At 43.1% G+C, this 23,676-nt stretch overlaps 1 protein-coding gene across 3 annotated transcripts in view; it reads right to left on the bottom strand.

Moving 5' to 3' along the window:
* Nucleotides 1–21,345, bottom strand: part of runx3 (RUNX family transcription factor 3) — a 48,490-nt gene extending 27,145 nt beyond the window's left edge. For all 3 annotated transcript variants that reach the window (XM_084014059.1, XM_084014060.1, XM_084014061.1), the window contains exons 1-4: nucleotides 21,320–21,345; nucleotides 20,874–20,984; nucleotides 1,627–1,865; nucleotides 769–925 (exon numbers count right to left, since the gene is read on the bottom strand). In XM_084014059.1, coding sequence (XP_083870185.1) covers nucleotides 769–925; nucleotides 1,627–1,865; nucleotides 20,874–20,931 — 454 coding nt within the window. In that variant the 5' untranslated portion in view covers nucleotides 20,932–20,984; nucleotides 21,320–21,345. The remainder of the gene's footprint in view (nucleotides 1–768; nucleotides 926–1,626; nucleotides 1,866–20,873; nucleotides 20,985–21,319) is intronic.
* Nucleotides 21,346–23,676: the final 2,331 nt, after the last annotated feature.

Genomic DNA, 23,676 nt, shown 5'->3' with positions numbered 1-23,676 from the left:
TGATTTATTTTTATCGTAGCACACAATAGACATAAATGGGAATGCTGTGTGTTAAATTATAAACTTTTAGATAGTGGGAGTTGTTTGAATCATCACCCCACGACGTGCGAGGTGGGTTTTTTTTCATCCACCCCTCCGATTTTCTCCACGTGGGTAATCATTTATAGTCCCCTGGATTAAGAAAATTACAGCCACATCGCAACTGTTCAGCGTGACGCAGGCCAGATGTTTCGGATGACACCCATGGACGTCAGTTGGCAAAGTGTGGGCGCTAGCTGTATTCATACATAAATGATTCCAGATCTGCACCTTAAAAAAATCTTTCTACTAGATCAGACAGATATTTTCAATACTATATTTGAAAGAGTAGCCTAAGCGTTTCTTATGTGTGTGTGTGTGTGTGTGTGTGTGTGTGTGTGTGTGTGTGTGTGTGTGTGTGTGTGTGTGCACAACATATCTGGTGAGCTAGACGTTTAATATTTTTTCACATTCAGTAAAAAAAATTATAATAATATGCTGTCAATTGTCAGTCGTTCTCCACTTTGACATAGAAATACGATCCATTACATTATTATAAGTGCGTTTCCAAATGTTGCCGCAAATGGTATTCCAATCAGTCTTAGCCGGTCTCTCACCCAGTGTGCGCAAGTGTGTGTGTGTGTGTGTGTGTGTGTGTGTGTGTGAAAGAGAGAGAGAGAGAGAGAGAGAGAGAGAGAGAGAGAGAGAGAGAGAGAGAGAGAGAGAGAGAGAGAGAGAATTTCAGCTCACCTCGTCCGCTCCTGCCCACGAAGCGCAGGTCGTTAAAGCGGGCCACCTGGTTCTTCATCACGGCGGAGGCGTTCCTCAGCTCGGCCGAGTAGTTCTCGTCGTTCCCGGCCATCACAGTGACCAGAGTCCCGTCGGGGACATCACCCAGAGCCACGACCTGTACAGGAGTAGGGCGGTCACTCTGGGTCACCAAACCAAATGCACACGCTGCGCGCGTAAAGCCGCATCCGCCTTCCATAATATTAAACAGGAATATCTTCACAATTTCACCAGCAATGTCAGCAATAAAACATCACATAAATAATATAATTACGCAGGACATGAAGAGGACACCCGCCAGATTAATGACATTTAAATATAGATTATGCGATATTCTATATGTGCATCATCTAATCATTGCTATTTATTTCCCTTGTGTTCTCATCGAATCTGATGCGAATAGGCCTACAAGATTCACACAATGCTTATTAACACAATACATAAATATTTTCCTCTACATTTAGTCAAAATCAATTAGGCTATATTACGGGAAAAATAAATAATAAAAACGGAGATTATCTGCTAAGACATCTTGTGATTTCTGGCCCAAATAAGAATGTTATTATTGGGGATGGAGCCGTTTGGAGCCAATGAAAGCAGATCTTATCCTTTCCTATTCAATAATTTAATATCCTGTCCAACTGCAAAATGCAGAAACCGAAGTCCACAACTTCGAGAGCCAACTCTTATTTATTAGTCCCCCCCCATTAAATGTAATTTATTGGTCTTAAATCTGTTTAAAATTCAAAATCAATTTCCACAGTTGCGTCATCAAAATAAAAAATATAATTAAGTAAAATTAGAAGCCATGTGTCTTGCCTTAAAAGCCACGGGGAGCGTCTTGTTGCACCTCCAATGGGACGGCAGGACGGAGCAGAGGAAGTTGGGGCTGTCGGTCCTGACCAGCTCCCCGGCGTGGTCCGCCAGGACGTCCACCACGTTCCTGCTGTCCGATCTTGACCTGAGGGGCCCCGGGGTGGCCATGGCCCCGTTGCCGTCTCCAAGCTTACTGCAGGGGAAGGACGTGGAGGGCGGCGTGAACCGTCTGGTGGGCGGCTCTACGGGAATATGCATCACAACAGCTTGGGTCAGTGCCACCTGACCGTGTTGTATCAGAAGAGCGGGACTCTTTGATAGAAAACCAGTTTTTTTGTTGTTGTTAGTTTGTTTGATGTATTTTCCTCCTGACGCTGGTGGTCTCTGAAGTCCACTTTGTGAGCGCAAAGGATGGAGACGAGAGCGCGCTAAGGCTGAGTGAATAGAGCCTGACGACCTGAACAGAAACAATCAACACTGATGACTGTGTGCTAGATCATCGGCACGGGATGTGTCAGCCCGAGGAACATCAGGGTGGCTCCGGTTTTTCACCAACTTCAGCAAAAACGCACAAACAAAGTGTCCGAAGTCTCTCACAGTGCTGAACTTATCAGCGCGCCTATCTGTCGCATACTTGATGGGCAGTTTCAGTCGCGTGCAGGCTACACAATATATGTTTACAACGCGGACGGGGCTACGTCAGCTTCCACTTTGAAAATCTCAAATGAGTCAATTAGTCTTCTTAAATTATTGATGATCAGCGTCAATCTGTTGGCAGTAATCAGATAATCCAGCCGCGACGGAGAAAGTGAGCCAATCCAGCTGACTGGCTCTCTCGGTTTAAGCTTTTGAAAGAATTGTCTCGACTAAACAGTCAAACTTTGCCAGACGCCTCTTCAGATCTCACCAGACTCCGCTGGAAAAAAAAGCGCAAAACTAAATGACTCAAACCCGACTATCTACAGTCAAACTGCTGCAGTACACCAGTGTCCTTTTCTTGCGTTAAAGTTCTTCCAACTTTATCCCGTTGGATCTCCCACACGCACAAAAGGGCAACGTGATTCTGGCAGAAGAGGAACCGTTCCGTCGCTCCAGCTGAATTTCCTTTAAAGTTATCCTTTAGCGCAAGAAGGAGCCGAGAGTCTGAACGGAGTGGAGAGTGCTGCGATATTATTTTACCCGAGTCATTTTAGTGTTTAGTGGTTGGGAGTGTGGAGATGATTTCCACCAATGAATCTGCTGGGTTGGGCTTTCACCAGACCAATCAAACTCCCCGGTGATCCTTCTTCAGCCCCGCACTGTTGTCACACATGAGCTGAATTATTGATACATATCTGTGCTTTTCACTCTATTTTCATACAGCATATAGACGGACGTTAACGCAACGCAGACAGAAATTAGGAGACAGTCTGAGTTAAAAGAAGGGGCAAGTGGTTTTACAGCATGAGCAAGGAATTATTTTAAATTAAAGCGGTAACATAAGCATAATAAATAAACTGCAAATGTGTAAGATATTGAATGTGATGGTTTTAAATATGTTAAAAAATGATTCCGGGGTAGTGCAAAGCACCCTGTGTTGTTGGGAATTATCTGTTTTAGAGGCGGTTTGATTGATGAAATAATATATAAACCGACATTTCTAAATATGAGTGTGTTACAAGACCATCTCTGACCCATTTTACTTGAGTTGTTTGTAATTTATCTAAGGATTTAGATTTTAGACGTCTGTGGTTTTACCCTTATTTATTAATTTTGAAAAGCTATTATATCTGGCGGCTTCGCCTCGTCTCCAGGTAAATTACACTTTCATACAGTGAAATTATGGGCTGAAGACAGATCACTATCACTTTAATTGGCTGAACTGAATTAATAAAAGAACTGAAGCAAACAGGCAAATACATATCTTCCGCATCAAAAGACACAACAGAGTAATAACTTTGTGTGTGTTGTTGTTGCGTGCGCGCGAAACCTAAAATATTAAGCGTCACATCAAATGACGGCACACCCTGCAAGCCCTCCGTCATGCTGCTTTCTGACACTAGTAGGCGCATTTGCCTTTTCAATCGCTGTCAGCTCAGACAGTCTGAGGCAGACATTTCACATATGCAGAGAAAAGGAAACATATATCTGTGCTCTGGGATATTGTGATATCTGAATACATTTAAGCTAAATCCCTGAAACGAACCCCATTTGTGAGGCGTTTACGTCGTTGAAAGAAGCGCCGGTGACATTTTTTGTCCGCATCTACATTTGAGTTCTTTTTTTTTTTTGCCTGAATGACAATAGTCTTTATTATTCTCCAGAAATGATATTATTATGAAATTATTAAGATTTATTCGTTTGATAACCATGCACTGAAGCCACGTGATGCATTGGAGTTAACGTTTCCGTTTCTGAATATAATATTTAGAAAATGCATTGGTTCAGTGTTTTATTTTTTGCTGCATAAATAGATTATCAAACGCTGCTAAACACAATGTGTAAAAGTTAACCACGTTGGATCTAGTGGAAACTATGAGTTCATTATTGATCAGGATATTAAACATTAGGCTATTTTGAAAGTTAGATGTGACGCAGAGACGCAGAGAAATAATGAAACAAATCCTGACAGCTTTAATTCAAGTTAATGAACATGGCTGAAAAGACGTTAAAATAACAACTAATTTAAACTAATTTATGCAGCCAGGAAACTGTCAATAAAATAAATATTGAACAAGTCATTTTAAAATGCATCTCATCAATCACTGCTTCATTTTAATAACAGCACGATTTATTCTCGCGTGCGTGCGCACGCATTTGCGTCCAGCGGTTTTTAAATTTGTTTACTTGCAGGAGAATAAATTAAGTGCAGTTAAGTGGCGTGAGGAGTCATCGGAGTGGCTTCACGTTTCCCCTTAATTTCCCCCATCACACTAAATCAGAGTGTGTGTGAGAGAGAGAGAGAGAGAGAGAGAGAGAGAGAGAGAGAGAGGGGATACAAAATAGACACTCTACATAAAGAAATGTTCAAATAACGCTGGGATATTATAGCTTATTTTCACAATTATTTCTTTGTGTGTGGAATCAAACCTGATCACAAGCATCTCACTATCAGTAGTTAGTCAATGCTGCACGCATTATACTTATAAAGCAGAAAAATCCAAAAATATGTATACACTATAACATACCTGAATCTGAATGATCTGCTCCGAAAATGTGTTAACATGACTTCTAAATCAAATCTATATGTCTCTTGTGTATTTCTTGTAGTTTCATCTTCATTAAAGAAAACTATTTATGCGCCTCTTTTGGAGTCACAGGAACATGAAGCTTGTATAACTCTTGACACTCCTTGTTTACAGTCGCTTCCAAAATCTCAGTATTTTACCCATGAGAAATGATGCCAAATATTCTGATGATGAAGCCATTACCATTACTACCATCCTATGAATTCAATGAGTCAACAGCAGAAATCTTCCTTTGTAAGTGTTCCAAGGAAAGACCTAATGACCCATTGCCCAATGTGTTTTGATTTTAGTGTTTTTCACTTGAAAATGTGGGAGATCCCCAAATCCTAACAGCTTATTCAGCAGTTGAACACAAATCCAGCAGTATAACAGCAGCAGCCAAATCCCTACAATCCTAACTGCAAAAAAAAAAAGAAGAAAAAAATCACCTCTGATCAGATCACCTATCACGCGGCCTCTATTTTGAGTACAGCTCGACTGGGACAATGACGATGCCGGTGATATTTTAGTCCTCCTGCCCGAGTTCATTATTAATATGTGACCACAGGCCCCAGCTATACCCTCCTCAGCCGTAACGAGTGCTCCGGGTGCCTGTCACATTTAGACCTCCACATTTCAACATGCAGTTTCTACAGTTTCAGCCACACAGGCATCGAGGACGGAGCCCACCGTGCCCCTGAACGATTTTTAATGATCCGGTTGGGTTGAGTCTGAAATCAAGACAGAACTATTGGAGGATATGTGAAACCCAGGACCCACCTCAAATGGGCCTCAGCATATAGGATTCTTAGCATTGAAGGTTAAAAAGAAAATGGATCCTACAGATAGAAATCAAGATATCACATCATTTTCTCAGTGAAAACCTGTGAGTGAGAGCTTGCCTTCATCCCTTTATTCCTGGCTTGAATCACAGTGTACGCTCATGACAAAAAAAAAAAAAAAAAAGGATTCCACATTGGAAAATGGTTTGTTGGCTATAAAAACACCATGAAGTAGCACCGTGGTCAAATTGTTCTAAATGGGCCCTGAAACAAAATGTGCAAGATGAAGTTTTAACTAATGTCTCCTAAGAGTCCTTACAAAGAAGCATTTCCTCATCTCTCTGTGTAAAACTGAAGGGAATTCCATTTACTTTAGGTTTTATGTGTAATGAGTCACATTGAAAAGGCTAATGTGAGTGTGATCCCCATCAGGAGAGAAACCAGCGCGAGCCTTTGGGGTGTGTAAACGTATACCTGACTCTTAATGCCACCCACATTGCTTTCAGTGCCACTTAAAAGTCACTTTGAAGATGGGGACATGTCTCTGATATGTGGATCCCTTTAAGATTTTTTATCTTTTTTTACTGAATATGATCTATTGGCCCGTGTAAACTCTTGGGCTATTTTCAGACATGCACACATAAGCCTTTGGATGGGTAGCTATTCATTTGGTAAAGGGGGCTATGGGGGCAATTAGAAATAGTTTGAGGTTCGGCGATGACATAAGACAAAGATTTCTATCTTTAGAGGAGCTGTGGTGGTCACACATTTCTGTACATTCACAAATTACAGGGCAAGCTTTGGCCCTCAACCCACCGAATGCATTCCTTCCGAAAAGTGTCTGCTCGAATTTCAGCCGGGGGTTTCTGCTCAGTGGAAATATGAGTGTTCTGAATGGAGGACTTCTATGAAATGGAGTTTTATTCCTCTCGGATTAAATTAGCTCTACTTTGGGGCTCAGGGTATTTTTTTGTATGAATGATGAATTCTGCGGTGGCTGTGGAACGCCGGGCTTGTTTACCCTTCCCTCCTCTTTTTTTTTTTTTTTTTGAGACATAGCTTGCTATGAAATGGACTTTTTCTGCTTGATATGACAAGAGTGTCTGTGATTAGACTTCCAAGCATGATGTAAGTCACCAAAGCCATTTGTGCAAGTCCCCTCAAAGCCAAATCATATTCTAGCATTGGAGTGTTTATATACACAAGTATATGAAGAAACTTTGAAACAACAGTTGGTGGGCACAGACTGTTTGGGTTTTGGCCTCTTGCAGCTCTGATGGCTGATTCACTCTCAAATTTTGATTACATAATGTGTCAGCACATCACAATTGGTGGTCATTTTTGTCCATTTTGATGTTCAGGCAAGAAAATAGGAAACACATTGAACAATTTTGATCGTATAAATTTGTATGTATTTTTTTTTCTCCATAGAGCTGTTAGAGCTGTCTGTGTTAGTTTTTTAAGGATCACTGGGATGCACTTTTCAAACTTTGTTTCAGCTCTTAATGACCCTAAAACACTTTATTTTTAATGAAATTACAGGTTTCTTTTATAATTTCTTATTGTGCTTTTGATGTCCAGAGTGTATCAGGACCCAATTCCAGATCCTTGAAGGTGTTTGGAGTTTAAACTATTCTTAACATGATGAAGAGGATTGTGGCATTTCCAAACTCAGCAGCTAATTACTGTGTAAGCGCGGTGAGTTGAGATAGAGCAGTCACCAGAGGAGACAATGAGCACATTCATCTCATGCATCTTTAATATTCTGCTTACATTTTATAAAAGGTGCAGAGCGGAGCCAAGGGCTTATAAAAGCCCTCTGAATCAATTGAGCAGCATAATGGCTGTTGGGGGACGACTCCAGCTCCATTTTTATATCTGTCTGCTGAATGTAAATGGACTTCTTAAAGACTGCATTCATTTTCAAACATACCAAGCGTGTGTTTGTCTATCTGACACTTAATTTCATATCGAATACATTATGGGATTAGTTTGGTAGCGCTGCTGCTTTGCTGTTCTCCGGTCCTCTAGAGCAGTGGTGAAAAGTAACTGAGTACATTTAACTCCATTTCCATTTTATGCAACTTCATGTTTCTACTTGAGTATGAATCAGAGGGAGACACTGTACTTTTTACGCCACTGTATTTGACAGTTTTAGCTATTAGTTACTTTTCTGATTAAGATAAACCTATAAAATGCAACACATTACTTACGATTTAAACTAGTGATTTACATTTTTTTTTTTTTGGTTCGTGACCCATTAAAGCCAAAAAGCCATGACTTCATATTTATATAATAAAAAAACAAAAACAGTACTTAAAAAACGAAAACAAATATGTGGAACACATTCAGTATTTTCCACTTTCGTACCCCATTAACTAACTCCCCTCAGATCTTGTGACTCTTTAGTGGGGTGTTGATTAACAGGTTGGGAAGCACTAAGTAGACTAAACTACCCGTACATAAAGTTGGCAAAACCAGCGCAAGTGCCATGTTTGCCTTATGACTAATTATGATCATTTTTAACACTATGTGATTTTTGTGAAGTATAAATAACACAATATTTGTCCTATAAATAAAAAGAAGAACTCACCATTAATATAATGCACACTTTCTTACTGTCTTACTGTTGCTTGGTCTGGTATGACCAGTAGCATATGGTGGCGGAAGTTAGCTAACTTTAGATTTGACCATTTACTATTATTATCCTGTTATATCCTCAAAGTGGGTATTCAGTAGTACCTGTGTTTTTACATTTAACTCTTTGACTTACTTTAAATTTTTTATTGCACACCAGCACTTCTCAGGAGCTGCCGGTACTCTTTTCTGCCCTCTCCAAATCAGGTTTTCTTGGCGATTCATAATGGCAGGACTTTTTCCCCTATGTTGCTGCCATCATATGGCACAGTGCCATATACCACGCCCCATAAGTCATTGAATACAAAAACAATATGGAGAGCATCTGGACGAGCAAAACGCACACCCAATTTTCACGGATGAGGACATGCAAACCAAATGTCTACTAGTATCTTTTATTCCCAGTAGAAATTGAGTATTATTGAATGTAATAATGATTGATGCCGGGCCGATACACATGCCAACAAATGAATAAGTGGAGTGCTGGCACTTATTTTTTTCCACTTCAAGCACTGATCACCACTCATGCCTACAGTGGCCACTGTTAAGCAGATGCTACTTAGTACTGTACTTTTTCATGATTTGTTTTTCAACAACCAAACACAGCTCTGTTTTTAGTAACGTGAAAATCAGGACTCACTCCTTTCCTGTTCCCAATAACCAAGTGAGTCAGTGAAGGCACAGTGAGACACTGATGGGTTCACTGTGATCAGCGTTCGGGGGTTGAACATGGTCAGGCCCCCTCCCTGTCCTTTCAGTGACAGTTCAATGGCACACACCACACCCAGGCAGGCAGGGGGGAACTCGGCGTAAACCCCCGGTGTCACGGTCGCTCCGCCCTCACATCATCCGTCGGGCACACTCACCCGACGATGACAGTCAGCAGTCTGTGATGTGGTTCCTGGGCCTGTTTATTCTTTGGAAACCCACTAAAAGTAGCATTGGATGGTAAGCTCACCAAAAGGCCCCAGTGCTATTATAGGAGCACTTTGGGTCGAGTTTTGATCTGGTGGGTTTGTAAATAGGGCCCTGCCTTGCTGCGGGCCACCACTTTTTGGGCTATATTGTTTAGTGTGACCTGAAGGAAGCTTTTTGATATTCAGGGTGATTTGTAACCTGGAACAAAATGTAAATCCATACGTGATATGACTTGTGGCGCTTAGGGTTGTGTACTTCACAAGGACATCGGTGTATGTTTTTCATAATGTTGATGATGATGGACAAAGGCCTACAAAATGTACTCTGCTCTACTTTCTTCATTTCATTGAAGGACCGATTGTATTTCTTTTCCAGGGTCTTTATTTACCCCAGAAAGTCAGTATAACTTTTAAATCTAAATGAGTCACATAAATACGTCAATTCCCCCATTTTTTTTCAGTTGTGGCTTTTTAGTGTGAGCTATAATCATTTCTCATCTTTCTTTGTCTCTTTGTCTGTTCGTCTATTTGTCTGTAACGACACACACACAAATCCACATGCACACAAACACGCTGTGTTTCTCCTTTTTCTAGCGAGCGCTTCTGATGCAAGGAGGGCAATCTGTAATCTGTAGTAATTGCATGTTGCAGAAAAACATTTTTCCGCTGTGGTAATCGCTGCAATATGTGCAGTTGGGTTGCCAAAGTGACAGCACCCCCACCCCCTACAGACACACATGCACTCAGACAAGAGTATCCTGACTCTGTGACTCTGCCAAATGTGTCCAGCTAAACAGACTGCCTCTCTCAGGATGGCTGAGAGACAAAGACATGTAGTCAGGCAACTATAGTATAGTGACAAACTTACAGCTGAAACACACACACACGCACATACAACACACCGGTAGTGCTGTCATGCTGCATTCACCTTCTGCAAAAGATTTACAGTTCCTGCAAGTGACAGTTTAACTGCCATGCAGCCCTCGTGCCAGAGCCCTGCCAGAGCCCAGCTGCCACACACAGATCAGTCGACGAATCTTTCACAGGAGCCACATCGACCCGCTCTGCCTGCTCCTTCTTAACAGCTAGCTCACAGTGCAAGCAGACCATGATATTAAGTCAAATACTTATCCCCTAATATGACTTGTAAATACTTCTTCAAGAAATCAGTCGTTTGTCAGAGTTCCAGCTGATTAGTGGAAGTCGTAGCCACATTAAATGTAGGGAGTGTAGTGACGGTCTGTGGCTGAACCATTGATGCATATTTATCAAACCATTGTCTGCCATTGTCACCACCCTGACACCAGAGTCTACTCGGTTGAACTGCGGCGCAGGTTTACGAGGTCATCACCGCCGTGAGGGAAAACTATGGTGTGTGTTGAAGAAGGCAGCAGTTGCTCTTCTCATAGCCTCACCAAACAATCTCTCTCTCTCTCTCTCTGACCGTCATTGCAGCTCAGCAGCGCCGCACATTTGTGATATCATTATCCACTGCGTCATCGCCCCTTTGTCCAACAGAGCCCCAAAATATGTCTACCCGGTTGGGCTTTTCTTACATTGCACCCGTCAACGTGTAACCACACACACCTAGTATAAGGACAAGTAATGCTCAGAGACATTTATAGATACACAGCGAGACACCAAGATTGCAACCAGACTGTGTGCAAACCTTTTCCTCTCTGGGCTGCTACTCTGACTGCTGAAGCCATCCAACCTCCCAGCAGTTGAACTTCCCTGTGTCTCTAATGGAGTCTCTCTGTCAGATCAAACAGCTCCTACTGACGAGGAGAGGAGACAGATCGCAGCGCTGGAAGCCTTTCAGTCTGACAGCCCGAACACGTTTGACTGGCAACGCAGCCTGCGTCTACTCTTCCATCGCTAGAGAGCCCACACAAATATAGTAGCGCCACTAGAGCGGGGAAGCGGGGGCAAAAAGCAGGGAGGGGGTAAGGGAGCCCGAGCCTGCTGGCTCAGAAAATAAGTTGCGAGGCGTCCCTCTCACACAATAGCAAAGCCCCGTAGCTCAGTCGTTTCTCAAAATGAAATTGCATGTGAGTTGAATATTAGGAAATGCGCATGGCTTCCAGCAACCACTGAGCCATTATAGCGGAGCCTGTAAACCACATTTTTACCAGCAGACAATGCCCCTTTGTGCTTGTTGTGTGGCTGTCCGCTCTTGCTGGAACCCGAAGAGAAGCCATACGCGTTCAAAAACGGCGGAGATTAGGGTGAAGATGTGAAGAAAAGTGATGAAGATGAAGTGTCAGTTTTAGATCTCTGGTTAATTAGTGGCACCCATGTCAGGAGGGGCGAACGGGGCAGTCTGCCCTCATTTAGCCCCATGGCGAGGGCACCTTTGATGTGGTTGCACATGGAATGCTGTTGTTCATTCCTCTCTGCAACAAAAGCCACATGTTTTTATTTTTTGAGACTAGGTCCCTGTTACTTTGGACTATGGAGAGGCACGGTGAGGTATGTAATGTATGAAATGAATGGCATGAACGCTAACCAGCAAAACATAAATTGGAGAGGACTCTGCCAACCTGGCACTGGGCCAAATGTATTGTTCTTAGCCGCATAGTGAATTCATATTCAAATGCTTTTAATGGCTGTCTGCAGACACACACACACACACACACACACACACACACACACACACACACACACACACACACACACACACACACACATTCAAGCATAACCTTATGAAAACACATAATACAAATACTAACCATGTACACGTTTCCAACTTTTAAACTATTGTCATCAGCGTTTGTCCCATTCAACTCCTTTCATCGCTCTTAAGGGACTCGTTCAACAGGGGTCATTTCAGGTTCTGTCACACTCATTCAAGTGCAAATGGACTTCAAAAAGCCCCCAAATATTGAATTTGCATTTATTTCCCTCTTCAGAAGGGTTCAGCCTCCCGAGCACCATCTGACTCACCACAGAATTCAACCAGATTCGAGCAGGAACCCGGCGCTGGTTTCCTGACAAATGTCCATGCCACTTTCCTCTGCAGACGTGAGACAACTCTTGGAAAGTACTCGTTTGGCCCTCCGGGCTTTTCATCGTAAGGAAACAAGGGTGTGGCGACGCTTAGCCTGAAAGCCAAGGAGCTCAGAAGAGCACTTAGACACATACTATTGTCACAACTCATAAATCCAGTCTTTTGCACAGTAAGTGATTTTTGTCAATCATTCCAATTGATTCCAAATTAAATCAAAAAGAAAAAATGAATCTTTTCCAAACGTCACTGAGCCTGACTGCAGACCGGGATTCATGCAACTCTGTTTCTGTGATGTCTTTGGGCTTGATTCCCAGTTCTAGATTAAGCAAACATAATTGGAGGCTGAAACTTATTTTCAATGGAGTCCCTCCATTCAAATCACTGCACCAGTCAAGGACTTGGTTTAATTGGAGTCCGGGAAACCACCCGTGTGTCCGAAGTGACTGGATGTTTCCTCTCATCATCTCCATTACTGATCAGTAGTGGCGTTGCCCATGTACAGTTAGCACCCTGGCCACGTGGAGCTAACAAAGTAAGGCAGTACTTTCCCCTCTTTGACTCAGAGCCTGAGGCGTCCACTGAGGCTTTAGTCTAACTACACACTAATCCCCTGATTGCTGTGTTTAGGGCCGGCACATTGCTGCTCCACGTCAAGGCGGCCGCGGCTAACGACAAGCTAATGACACAACGATGACAAGGAGCGTTTGTAAACCCAATCAGTAGCCTGGAGCCTGGCTCCCTGGTGATTAGGTTAATCAAACTCTATACTGACTGAATGACTGGCTCGCCGTCTGCCTCTTATGTCATCACACTGATTAAAGGGGAAAAGTTGTGTTCGTCAGGCCGTTCTAAAACAAATGTCTTTCTGCTAGGTTGGCAGTGTTAGCACAGTGATCAGCAATGCTTAAACGTGGAGGACTCCCCATTCTGTGTCATTTTTGTTCATTTTAACATGAGCGAATGTGTAAGGATGTCGTTACCTTCCTGCCACAACTATAAACGGTTATATAAATCTGTAACGATTCGCATGCAACATGGAAAGGTTTGAGAGTACTTTTCTAGGTCACACTTTTTCAAGGTTGTAGCTAACAGGAAAGACTCACTGGTTAGAAACTCTCACTCCTGTCAGTGCAAGTTTAACCACAGTAGACATTAGACGTGTTACTTTTTTTTAAGCCAAACAGAAATTGCCAGTTTTATAAAATCTAGAAAGCAGTCGCTGATATTTTTTAGTTAAGTCATCTGCTGTTTAGTCACCATGTGAGTAATTCTGCTGGACTAAGGCACCGGGAGACCATATGTTAGACCTGACCAGTCATTATGGTGAGGTCAGACAGCATTTAGATGGGATAAAACGTCACGGTCATCATGTTGACATACACTGCTCCTCTCTGACTCAGCACCTCTGCGTCTGTGTGTGCGTGTAGCCTATATGTGCAAGTGGTGCTTTGTGCGTGTTCGCCATGAGGTTCCCTGTATGTTTGTGCTTGTGACGGCTGCGTCTGCGACTGTGAGAAGGGTATGCGCAGCAGACGGAATGACGTCACAGTAGACAGACTATGGAGAAGAGATGCAGGGGCCACTTCTGCTGCACAGCTGAGGGGGAATCCCTGGCATGGTGTCTCCTACTGAGCCAATACAGAAGTGAGCAGCTGTAGAGAAAGCACACACTTGCTAAAGTTTACTTCAGGGCAAAAACCTGCTGCAATCCAGCAGTCAGAGATTATTTTGTAAATTCTTCCTCCTTTTTGGGGTTTTACAATGAGCTGAAAATGGGTAGGGGGGCCGGAGCAGATCGCAGCTGACGTTGGGCGAAGGCAGGGTACACCCTGGACAGGTCGCCAGTCTATCACAGGGCTGACATGTAGAGAACAGACAACCATTCACACTCACATTCACACCGCAATTTAGAGTCATCAATTAACCTATCCCCATCCTGCATGTGGGAGGAAGCCCGAGAACCCAGAGAGAACCCTCGGTCACACGGGGAGAACATGCAAACTCCACACAAAAGGAACTCAAACCGGGAATCGAACCCGGGACCCTCTCACTGTGTGGCGACAGTGCACCACCTTGCAGCCCACTTTGGGTTCCAAATAAAACTAAAAATGTGTTATTCATGGTAAGTTTCAACCCATTTCAAATTCTAATAATACAAATCTGACAACAAATGTGTATAAAACAAGTTATCATTGTGACAGAAATGTCACATCGGCTTTTTAAACTTAAAATCATGTTTTATCACAATAAGAAAAATAGTAATGAGCCACTCAATTAATTTCGCTGATTGAATTATTTGGATTGAATATATATTATTTTGTTGAATTCAAAGCACATTTAAACAAATAAGATTTGTCAAATTAATGACATTAATTACAATACTTTTTAGGCTTTAGTTTTGATCCAGATTAAATCGGTATTGGTTAAATAATTCAATCAATTTATTGTTGTTCAGCAGATTTTGGGACCTTGGAAAAGATCCACGCTATCCGTTTCCCCCTCTTTCTGCTCCTTATGCTAAGCTAAGTGGCTGCTGATTCATATTTTACTGCCTATAAGAGTGGTATCATCCTCTCATCTAACTCAAGAGAACAAGTAAGTTTACTTCCAAAATGTCAAACTATTCCATCTCTCATCTTTTAGTTGAACCATAAATGATAATGCATAATACTAAAATTTGCCTCCCTTGTCTGCAGTGCTGAGTCGAAAAGCACAATTAGGTTGCCCATTACTGATGCCCTGAGCGCAGTCATCTATTTGTACCCCCCAATGAATAGGCCAAGAGAAAACTAAAATCCCATTTTTGAAATGTTGTCTCCACAAACATCAATTCCCTGTGGTTGGAGTTATGTTTGAGGGGAGGGAAGAAGCAACCCAAAAACATGTTTTATTGCCTCAATGACAATTAACTGTATGTAAACAAGTTGAGGGAAAAAAATTCTGGGAAAATGGAGAATCAGAAAACATTTCATAGCCAGCAGCCTCTCATATCCTATTATTATCTGCATTTTTCCTCCACCGTAATTAACTTTTTTCTTTATTGCTTATGGGAAGAGGGATAGGCTATAAGGATGTTTTGAGGATGATTAAAGTTGCTCATAATGACGTGAAGTTTCAGTCTGGAAAGAGGATATTTTGTCTGTGAAAAACATTCCCTTTAATTCTTGATGGTGACAGAATGAGTTCCTCTGGGCTTCAGATCTTTGCTAAACTTTCACACATGATAAAATAAAACTCTCTGTTCCTCCTGTGTTCCATCTTATGTAAAAAAAAAATTGCTGTCTGCTGATATGTTTCTGAACATGTGGAATCTCCATAAGTTTGAGTCATTTTATGTGCTGCCGACCAGACCCATGCCCGCCCATTAAAGTAATTTGTGGCTAAGAATGCAACTGTAATGTTAAAAACAAAAGTGCACAGCAATCGACGTTGTGCTTAGTCACAGGCCGTTTTTGCTTTCCCCCCTTCTGACTGCAAGAAAGGATGTTGTTGACAACATCTGTTTAACAATACAGGGAGGGGTCTAAACAATAAGTCTTCTTCATCTAAGTCAAACTCAGGTCAGGGCTCTCTCTAATCGAAACCAGAGTTACCAAAAGCAAACTAAACCTATTAGGAAACAAATGTCTCATTTCAGGTTTTACTTTGAATTGTTTACCTTATTTCCAGTTTTACTGAAAATCGCAAGTAAATTCCCCAAACCAGTGTAACTGACACATAAATTTAGGTTAATAATACATAAATTAGCTTCAAATAATACAAGTGCCTTTTTCTGCAACCCCAGCTTTACCATGTAATAAGCTGTGGGGCTGGCATGTGGCTTAGGGCGTAGGCTTAAAACAAAATTAAGAAACAGAAAATTGCGCGAAAGGTTTCCTCAATTTAGTCGTCCACCACGCAGCATGAATGAGATCATGAAGAGTCTAATATTATAACAGTGATGTGGATTTAATCATTTTAACGTTAGGGTTTATATGAAATATTATCAGCTTATAAGTGAAGCAAATGAACCATAAAGAAATGAGTCATAGAAATGTAAGAGCCTCATCCGGTAAGGGCTTCAACTTTTTAAAAATCAAGCAAAATAATTTTACATTGTGATCATTTCCACCTCGTTATCCAATTACACAAGCATTTTCAAAGTCTGCATATTTTCCTGCCAACATGCAGTTTGTTCCTGTTTCGATTTCTTTCTTCTTCTCTTTCTTTCTTTTTTCACATCAGACGGTCCCAGTTAAAGAAGTTGGTCTAGACATGAATTCCTCTTACATTACTTGCATCATATTTGTGTCCCTCATTCTAATTATTTTCAACCACCCCTCTTTAATTATTATGTAAGACTATAGTACATCAAAGTGTGATGTGTTCTGAGTTCGCTGCTCTCACAGCTGCCATGTACAATCTGATCACAGAGTTTAACACGCAGACTGACTCTAGATGAACTGTGTGAAAGGGGGCTGAGGCGCTGAGCCGAGGCTTCTTCCTGCCTGCTTGGCCCGACACCAGGTTCAGATCACGTTCGCTCTTCGCTTGATGCTGCTTCGGAGTCAACGCACCTACAGGAGTGTTTGTTGAAAGAAGTCGCTCAGCCTTTCAGAAACCCCTTCCAGTTAAAGAAACCTGCACAGCATAAATCCATATTATCAGATTGGCTGAAAAGAATCTGGGCCCTGTGGTTGCTTGTCGACCACCAGAAAATTGTATTTACTACAACACTTAGTACAACTTTAACCTTGACCAACGCAACGCCTAGCATGGTGGTTTGAGCCAAAAGTGTACAAGGACAGAGGCAGGTTTGGGATCAGTCGACCACATAATCAGCACGTCCCTTTGCATACTTTACCTGGAAGCCATCTTACTGTGGCAACCCCAGAAAGTGTGCCCCGTAAAGTCGTGTTGACAGACAGTGAAAGCGGCGAGACAGACCAAAAAGTAAATAAGTACCTCCAAAAACGTTTACAGCCTTAATCAAGTCCAGAGCATTCCCTCTATCCAATATGCCTTCAGAATTTTATAAATAGATATTATACTCGGCTAAATTGGAGACAGGATTTTGCCGCTCTGTGGCTGTCATGAGTTTTCTATTATTTGCTTTCACTTTAGAATATTGAAACTCTTAATATCTGGTTACAGATTTCAGCCCGCTCAGCCAGTTTTCATGTTTTGGCATCACTCAGGGCCCCTCACACTCAGCAGGATTTTGAATGGGCTCCAATCAAGCATGTTAATTTAAGAGAGGGGGGAAAAATCTTCACCATATGACTTTGTTATTAATAAATTCACCAGAGGCCAGCCATGTGTTCTGTCAAATTTATTGCGTTTTTCTTTTTTGAGCTACTGTGTAGCGCCTTTTTATTTGTCAGTGGTTCTTTGCTTGAAGTTGGTCTCAAGTTTTATCCCCTGTGAATGATTAATTTCGATGCGTTTCTCTCACACTGTGCGTGTGTCTCTCAGGCTTTTCCCTCCCAGAAACATGTAGAACAAACCAGACCACCACCCAGAATCCTCAAAAATAACCTCTCTACAACTGTGGTGAGGCATGGTGCGTTTCTCGCACACAAGCCCTCACTTCCATTCATGCAGCGCAATAAGCCAAACATATAAAACCATTCCCACCCTAATAAACCGAGGGCCTTTTTCTCTGCCACAAAGGGAGCTGGCTCCCAAGAGTGTAGCACTGTAAAGAAAGAAAAAATGGACCCCTGTATGAAACAGTCAGGAGGGAACAAGGTGGCCCTTCCAAGTGGAGGGAAATGCGGTGGCATAAACTGAGCCAAGGATATGACCTACCACCCAATCACAGCTGCTTTAACCAGGTGCTCCACCTGATGTCAAGATCGGAAAACTCAGTAAAAATTATACAACTCTGCTTCATGGGGGTAGCGCTTTATTTCCTGGGGCCTGTGTGTCTCAGAAATACTACTTTCTGGTTTGTGTTGCTGCATGAGGGCTAGCAGGTGTATAGCCTCATTGTGGTTATTATCAGTGAACTGCAGCAGCATTGTGAGTCTGCATCAGATTAATGTCTCGTCGACGCAAAGCTCTCCATCGCAGTTTCTCTTTATTTCTCTAAGAACATACTAACGTCAGACTTTTCACCTTTTTATTGTGCTAAATACCAAATTGGACGTCATAAGAATGAAATGTTGCTTCTTTGTGACTTGGTGTGTATGTGTGTGTGTGTGTGTGTGTGTGTGTGTGTGTGTGTGTGTGTGTGTGTGTGTTTGTGTGTGTGTCTCTCCCTGAGCTTATAGGACTGAGGTTTCTGAGGTGAGGCATCGTCTCGCTTCTCACGCGAAGTGCATCTGATGTTGCACATCACATGCTTACATGTGTTCCCTGTCTGCACTGTGAGATAGGCTGGAATGTATTTACCAACAACTGACACCTACAGTACAGACTGATAGTGTCTGTGCTGATATTTTTGATACTGCTGAAATCGCAAGCTAGTACGACAAAAGAAAAAGATCTAAATGATTTGATTTGAATGAGGAATTCACAAAATGTTTTAATAAATTCAGGAAATTCAATGGCTCTGTTTTCTCTTTTGGGGGCTGCACGGTGGTGTAGTGGGTAGCACTCTCGCCTCACAGCAAGAGGGTCCTGGGTTCGATTCCCGGGTCGGCCCGGGTTCCTTCTGTGTGGAGTTTGCATGTTCTCCCCGTGTAAGCGTGGGTTCTCTCCGGGTTCTCCGGCTTCCTCCCACAGTCCAAAGACATGCAGGATGGGGATAGGTTCATTGGTGACTCTAAATTGCCCGTAGGTGTGAATGTGAGCGTGAATGGTTGTTTGTCTCTACATGTCTCCCTGTGATAGACTGGCGTCCTGTCCAGGGTGTACCCTGCCTTCGCCCAATGACAGCTGGGATCGGCTCCAGCCCCCCCGTGACCCTAAATACAGGATAAGCGGTAGAAAATGGATGGATGGATGGATGTTTTCTCTTTTCATTTGTGACTTTTTTCAAATGAATATGATTTTGCTAACAGCAGTATTTTCTGTCTTCTTAATAGATGAATACATAATTTCCATAAATTTCATGTCACTCTGTATTAAAATCAAAGATCGGGATGCCAGACATTCAACAGTCTCCTTGATTTTCTGTAATCGTTCCTCTTAATTTCAGTTTGATTTGAGTAAAAAAAAGAGAACTTGCCAGAAAGCCTTGCCTGTGTAATGCAAGTTGTTAAACTAACCACTGGGGTATTTAGCTTACATGAGGTAGTCCCGATTTGAAATGGTTTCAGATTGAACTGGCATATTTAATGACTCTTGGCCTTTGTTCTCTTGCAGTTTGGTTTCATTCTCCTGACAGAACGAATTGTAAAAGGATATTGCGTATGCACTAATGATTTCCAATGGAAACCAATCCAAACAGCTTGAATGCTTGTCTCTTTTTTCCCCTCTTGACCTACTGCCTCACATCCCTTCTCACTGCTCTGGTAGGGTTCAATATCAGGCACCTGGAAACACATTCTGTTCGAGGTTAAAACTGCTTAAAAACCCTGATGGACGGCATGCATGAAAACTGAAGGCACATGCTGATTTGTTAACAGTGAGGAAAGAAAGAAAGGGATGCAGATCCAGGGGTTGTAGAGAAGAAGGTGGGGGGGGTCTGAACCTTGTCAGGAGGGAATGCCTGGGTGCCTGTAGAAGCTGTGAGAACACTGGAACATCATCCCCTGTCACTGTGGATCCACTGATCCATGTGAGGCACAGATGTACTGAGTGTGTGTGCGACTGTCTGTGTGAGGCTCTAGAGATTTTAAGATATACTCTGCAAACAATTAGGAGCTGGTAGTGCTTCTCCTGTGGCTGTCTCTAATTAACACTGCAACGAGGCCTTAATTGGGAAGGATATTTTTTTTTCTGTTGCCTTTCGGTGGCTCTCTCAGTGGTTGTGTAATGAACAGTGGGAACAACTGAGTCCCCTGGCCGCCGTCAGATTAACAACATCTATGGAAAGACTTCATGTTTGTGTTTGTCTTCACTTCCAGGAATTCAACTCGACAAGTATTCTAGTTAGAATCAGGTAAAAGTTTCAATCTTCTTCCACATCTTCACATTGAACAACTTCACTATTTGCAAGTAAAAGCTGCCTGATTGGAATTGCCATGGCAACAAATGGCTTCTTCCTTGAGGTTGGCGTTTAGCGTCGCCAAGTATAGTGCACTCGCCTCACCACACAGACCAAAAGTACCTCCTGGAAGTAAGGCAGAGTGAGAGAGCCTAATATGTTTGTTTTTTTTTCGTTGCTCTTTTATTGTATTGCCGTGTTCCAGTAAAGGGCCCAGTCACATGGAGCCTCTGAGCTCGTATTCTCACAGAGAGAGCGCCGAGTTTCACTTGATAATGAATGTCTGTGGTGAGAATCCCATTATGGCGCTACTCCATCAAGCCTACAAGAAAACACAGGAGCGCAGAGGCAAAGGCATTTAAGGGCCATATCAGTCAACTAGATGAGGACTACTGTACAAATCAGATCCTTCTTTGTGAACCTCTCTCAGCACACGTCTGAGTGTGAGTGTGGACATAGAAATGCGTTCAAGAACCACCTAGCTCTCTCATTTGAACTTGTTCATTGTCAGTGCTTTTTTGTGTAAAGAAACAAGCTGTCAATCTTACAAAGCTGCACATTCAAAACAGCTGGAGAGATGGTGGCAGGAGGGAGGGAGAAGGGGAGGGGGGGTTCAGCACTCACCTCTGAGTAGACTGCTGCTGTAGTTAGAGAAGGAGTCAAAGATGCTGTTTGATGCCATGACAGGGAAACCAGAACGGTGAGGAGCCCGCACTGCAGTCGCTCTCCACCGACCTTGGAGAAGAAAAAAAAAATACAGAAACAACGTTTTGAGTGAAAGAAAAGTGTGAGAAGGCAGTTGAGGAGAGAGGACAAAACTCCTGGAGCTCAGAGTCTGTTTGCAACCAAGGATCGAGGGTTTGTGACCACCGCAGGAATCCCAAGCCACAAGCCCGCAGAGAGAGCAGCAGCATGTGTTACCAGCAGGACCAGGAGACGTTCAAGAGAGAAGAGGGTCAGAGGAAGAAATAAAAAGACGAAACCGAGATAGAAGGCACTTGAGAGGGAGTAACACTTTGAAAAAGAGTCAACAGCAGCATTTGTGTCTCCAGGCGTGGAGGTGGACTCACCAGGGCTGAAGATGAGAGGGGGCCCACCTAACGGAGCCCGGGTGGTAGAAGTGGGCCGGCTGATGAGGGCTTGGCTTGTGGTCCTCAGTCACACAGTGGGCTGAGGGTCTGAGGTTAGCCAGCTAGCTTGATAGCGTGGTCTAACTTTCTCTTCAACGATGGCGGTGGCCTGACTGGAGCGTCAATGCTAGTAAAAGGCTAAAAGCCACAGTCTATCTGCATCCTCCTCGCCATCCTCCACGCAGAGAGACACACTCCCCTCCGTGAGTGGTGGAGCCCACGTCACATGTCACGTGAGGTCACCGGGCCTCTCCCTCCCACCCTCCTTCCCCTCCCTCCCTCCTACTCCTATCTTTGCTTTTTTTTCTTTCTCTGGTTTCTCTGCATCGGTTTTTTACTTTCCGTGCTTCTCCTTCTCTGACTCGCTGTGTTCACACTTGTGATTGGTTGTCCACGTTTTGGAAACGTTCTATTTTCTTTTGAGTTCAAACCAGGCAGTTGCCTGCGCCACTGTGGCTCACTGAGGTTTGCAGAGAGCACTGAAACCGCTGTACAAGAGCTGGAGAGGCATTAAAACGTATTAAGCAAAACACACACCCAAAAAGGGAGAAAAAGACAGGGTTGAATCAGAGAGAGAGAGAGAGAGAGAGAGAGAGAGAGAGAGAGAGAGAGAGAGAGAGAGAAAGTGAGAGATAGCTGTGGCTTTAGCTGCTGCTGGGAGGCTGGAAAGTGTTGGTCTAACTGCTGAACAACACTGACTGTGTTGTTCTTTTTGACTGATTATGTATGTTCTGTGCTCATTTTGTCTGTCTCACAGCTCATCTGTGTTTGTAAGAATCCATGGTTTTGGACCTGCAAAACCCCCACCCGTCCTTACCACTTGATAGTATGATAATCTTAGCTGCATTAGAAGCAACAGTACCAGTTGCTTGACTCCTTTTTCTGTATCTTTCATATCTTTTTTATCCTCTATCCCTAATGTACAGTTTTCTTCCATTGGTACTCTCTCTCTCTCTCTATCTCTCTCTCTCTCTCTCTCTCTCTCTCTCTCTCTCTCTCTCTCTCTCTCTCTCTCTCTCTATCTCTCTCTCTCTATATATATATATATATATATATATATACACACACAAAACTGTTTGTATTTGTGGCCCGGTGTAGTCCCCTCCCCCTCAAGCAATTTAACCTGATTGTGGTTTTCACACTTTTTCATTTTCTAGGTTAATTTTATACTCGTACAGTATCAGTAGGAGATCTTTTTCAATACTTTTTATGCCATTTATTTTAACGTTTCTTCTACAGTTGTGAGAAAAACAGGAAATGATTCACGTTGCTTCAGATTCACACAGAAATTAACTGACGAGCAGAGAAAGACTAAAGATGAACTGTTTGTTTGTTGACAATCTTGGAGTGCGACAAGCATACTGTGTTTGAGTGTGTGTGTGTGTGTGTGTGTGTGTGTGTGTGTGTGTGTGTGTGCACAAATCACTGGCATTTGCAAACCTGTGGTATCCATACTTCCTCTCTCCTTTCTCCTGTCTCTCAGTGACACACTGACCATGTCTGGCCACGGGACAACAGACCCAAACCACCGTCTGGTCACTCATGTGACCCAATTTGCTTTCCCTAGAAACCCTGTGTGTCTGACTACGTGCGGCTGTGTGCACGTTTCGGTTCTGTTACTGCTTCAATCTGCTTTGTGTATGGATGTCAGCCCACGTTGTCCTCTGCTAATTGCTGGACATACTGCTGCATGGACCACAGCCTGTGTTTTGAATGCGTATATACAGTACCATGTTCTGTGTGTGTGTGTGTGTGTGTGTGTGTGTGTGTGTGTGTGTGTGTGTGTGTGTGTGTGTGTGTGAGTGTGTGTTCTGCTCTTCCTGGTAGCCGCACTGCCCTGTAAATGAGCAGTTGCTGTTGAGTTAGGCGGCAGCGCGGGCTAAATGACACGGCGTGTCGGCAAGTGTGGCCGAACACTGAGGCCACAGCCGCGGCCCCAGAGCTTTTATCAGTCCGTCCACGCGGCCACGACAGGCCTGTGACTTAACCTCACACACAGCGAGGCTTCCTCTTTTAACACCTCTGCTGCCTCCCGACATGGCCTCGGCCCCGGCCTGCCAGTCCAGGGACCGATTACAGCTGTATGACTCTCTGCTGTCATAGCCTACAGGCCCACAGGGAGACACTGCTCTCTGGAAGGCCACCACGGACGTAATGGCTGAGCCGCGTGCTCAATTATATCAAAGACTCCTTAGCTTAAGAATAAATTAGGTATTTGTAAGACATTTTTTTTTTTGATTTTCCCCAGGTCTCTGATGGCTTCTGGTCTGCATCTGTGGAATCGAGTGCAGCATGCT

The sequence above is a fragment of the Eutrigla gurnardus genome, assembly GCF_963514095.1.
Source record: "Eutrigla gurnardus genome assembly, chromosome: 7".
NCBI lineage: Eukaryota > Metazoa > Chordata > Actinopteri > Perciformes > Triglidae > Eutrigla > Eutrigla gurnardus.
This window is presented reverse-complemented; position numbering and strand designations above follow the sequence as displayed.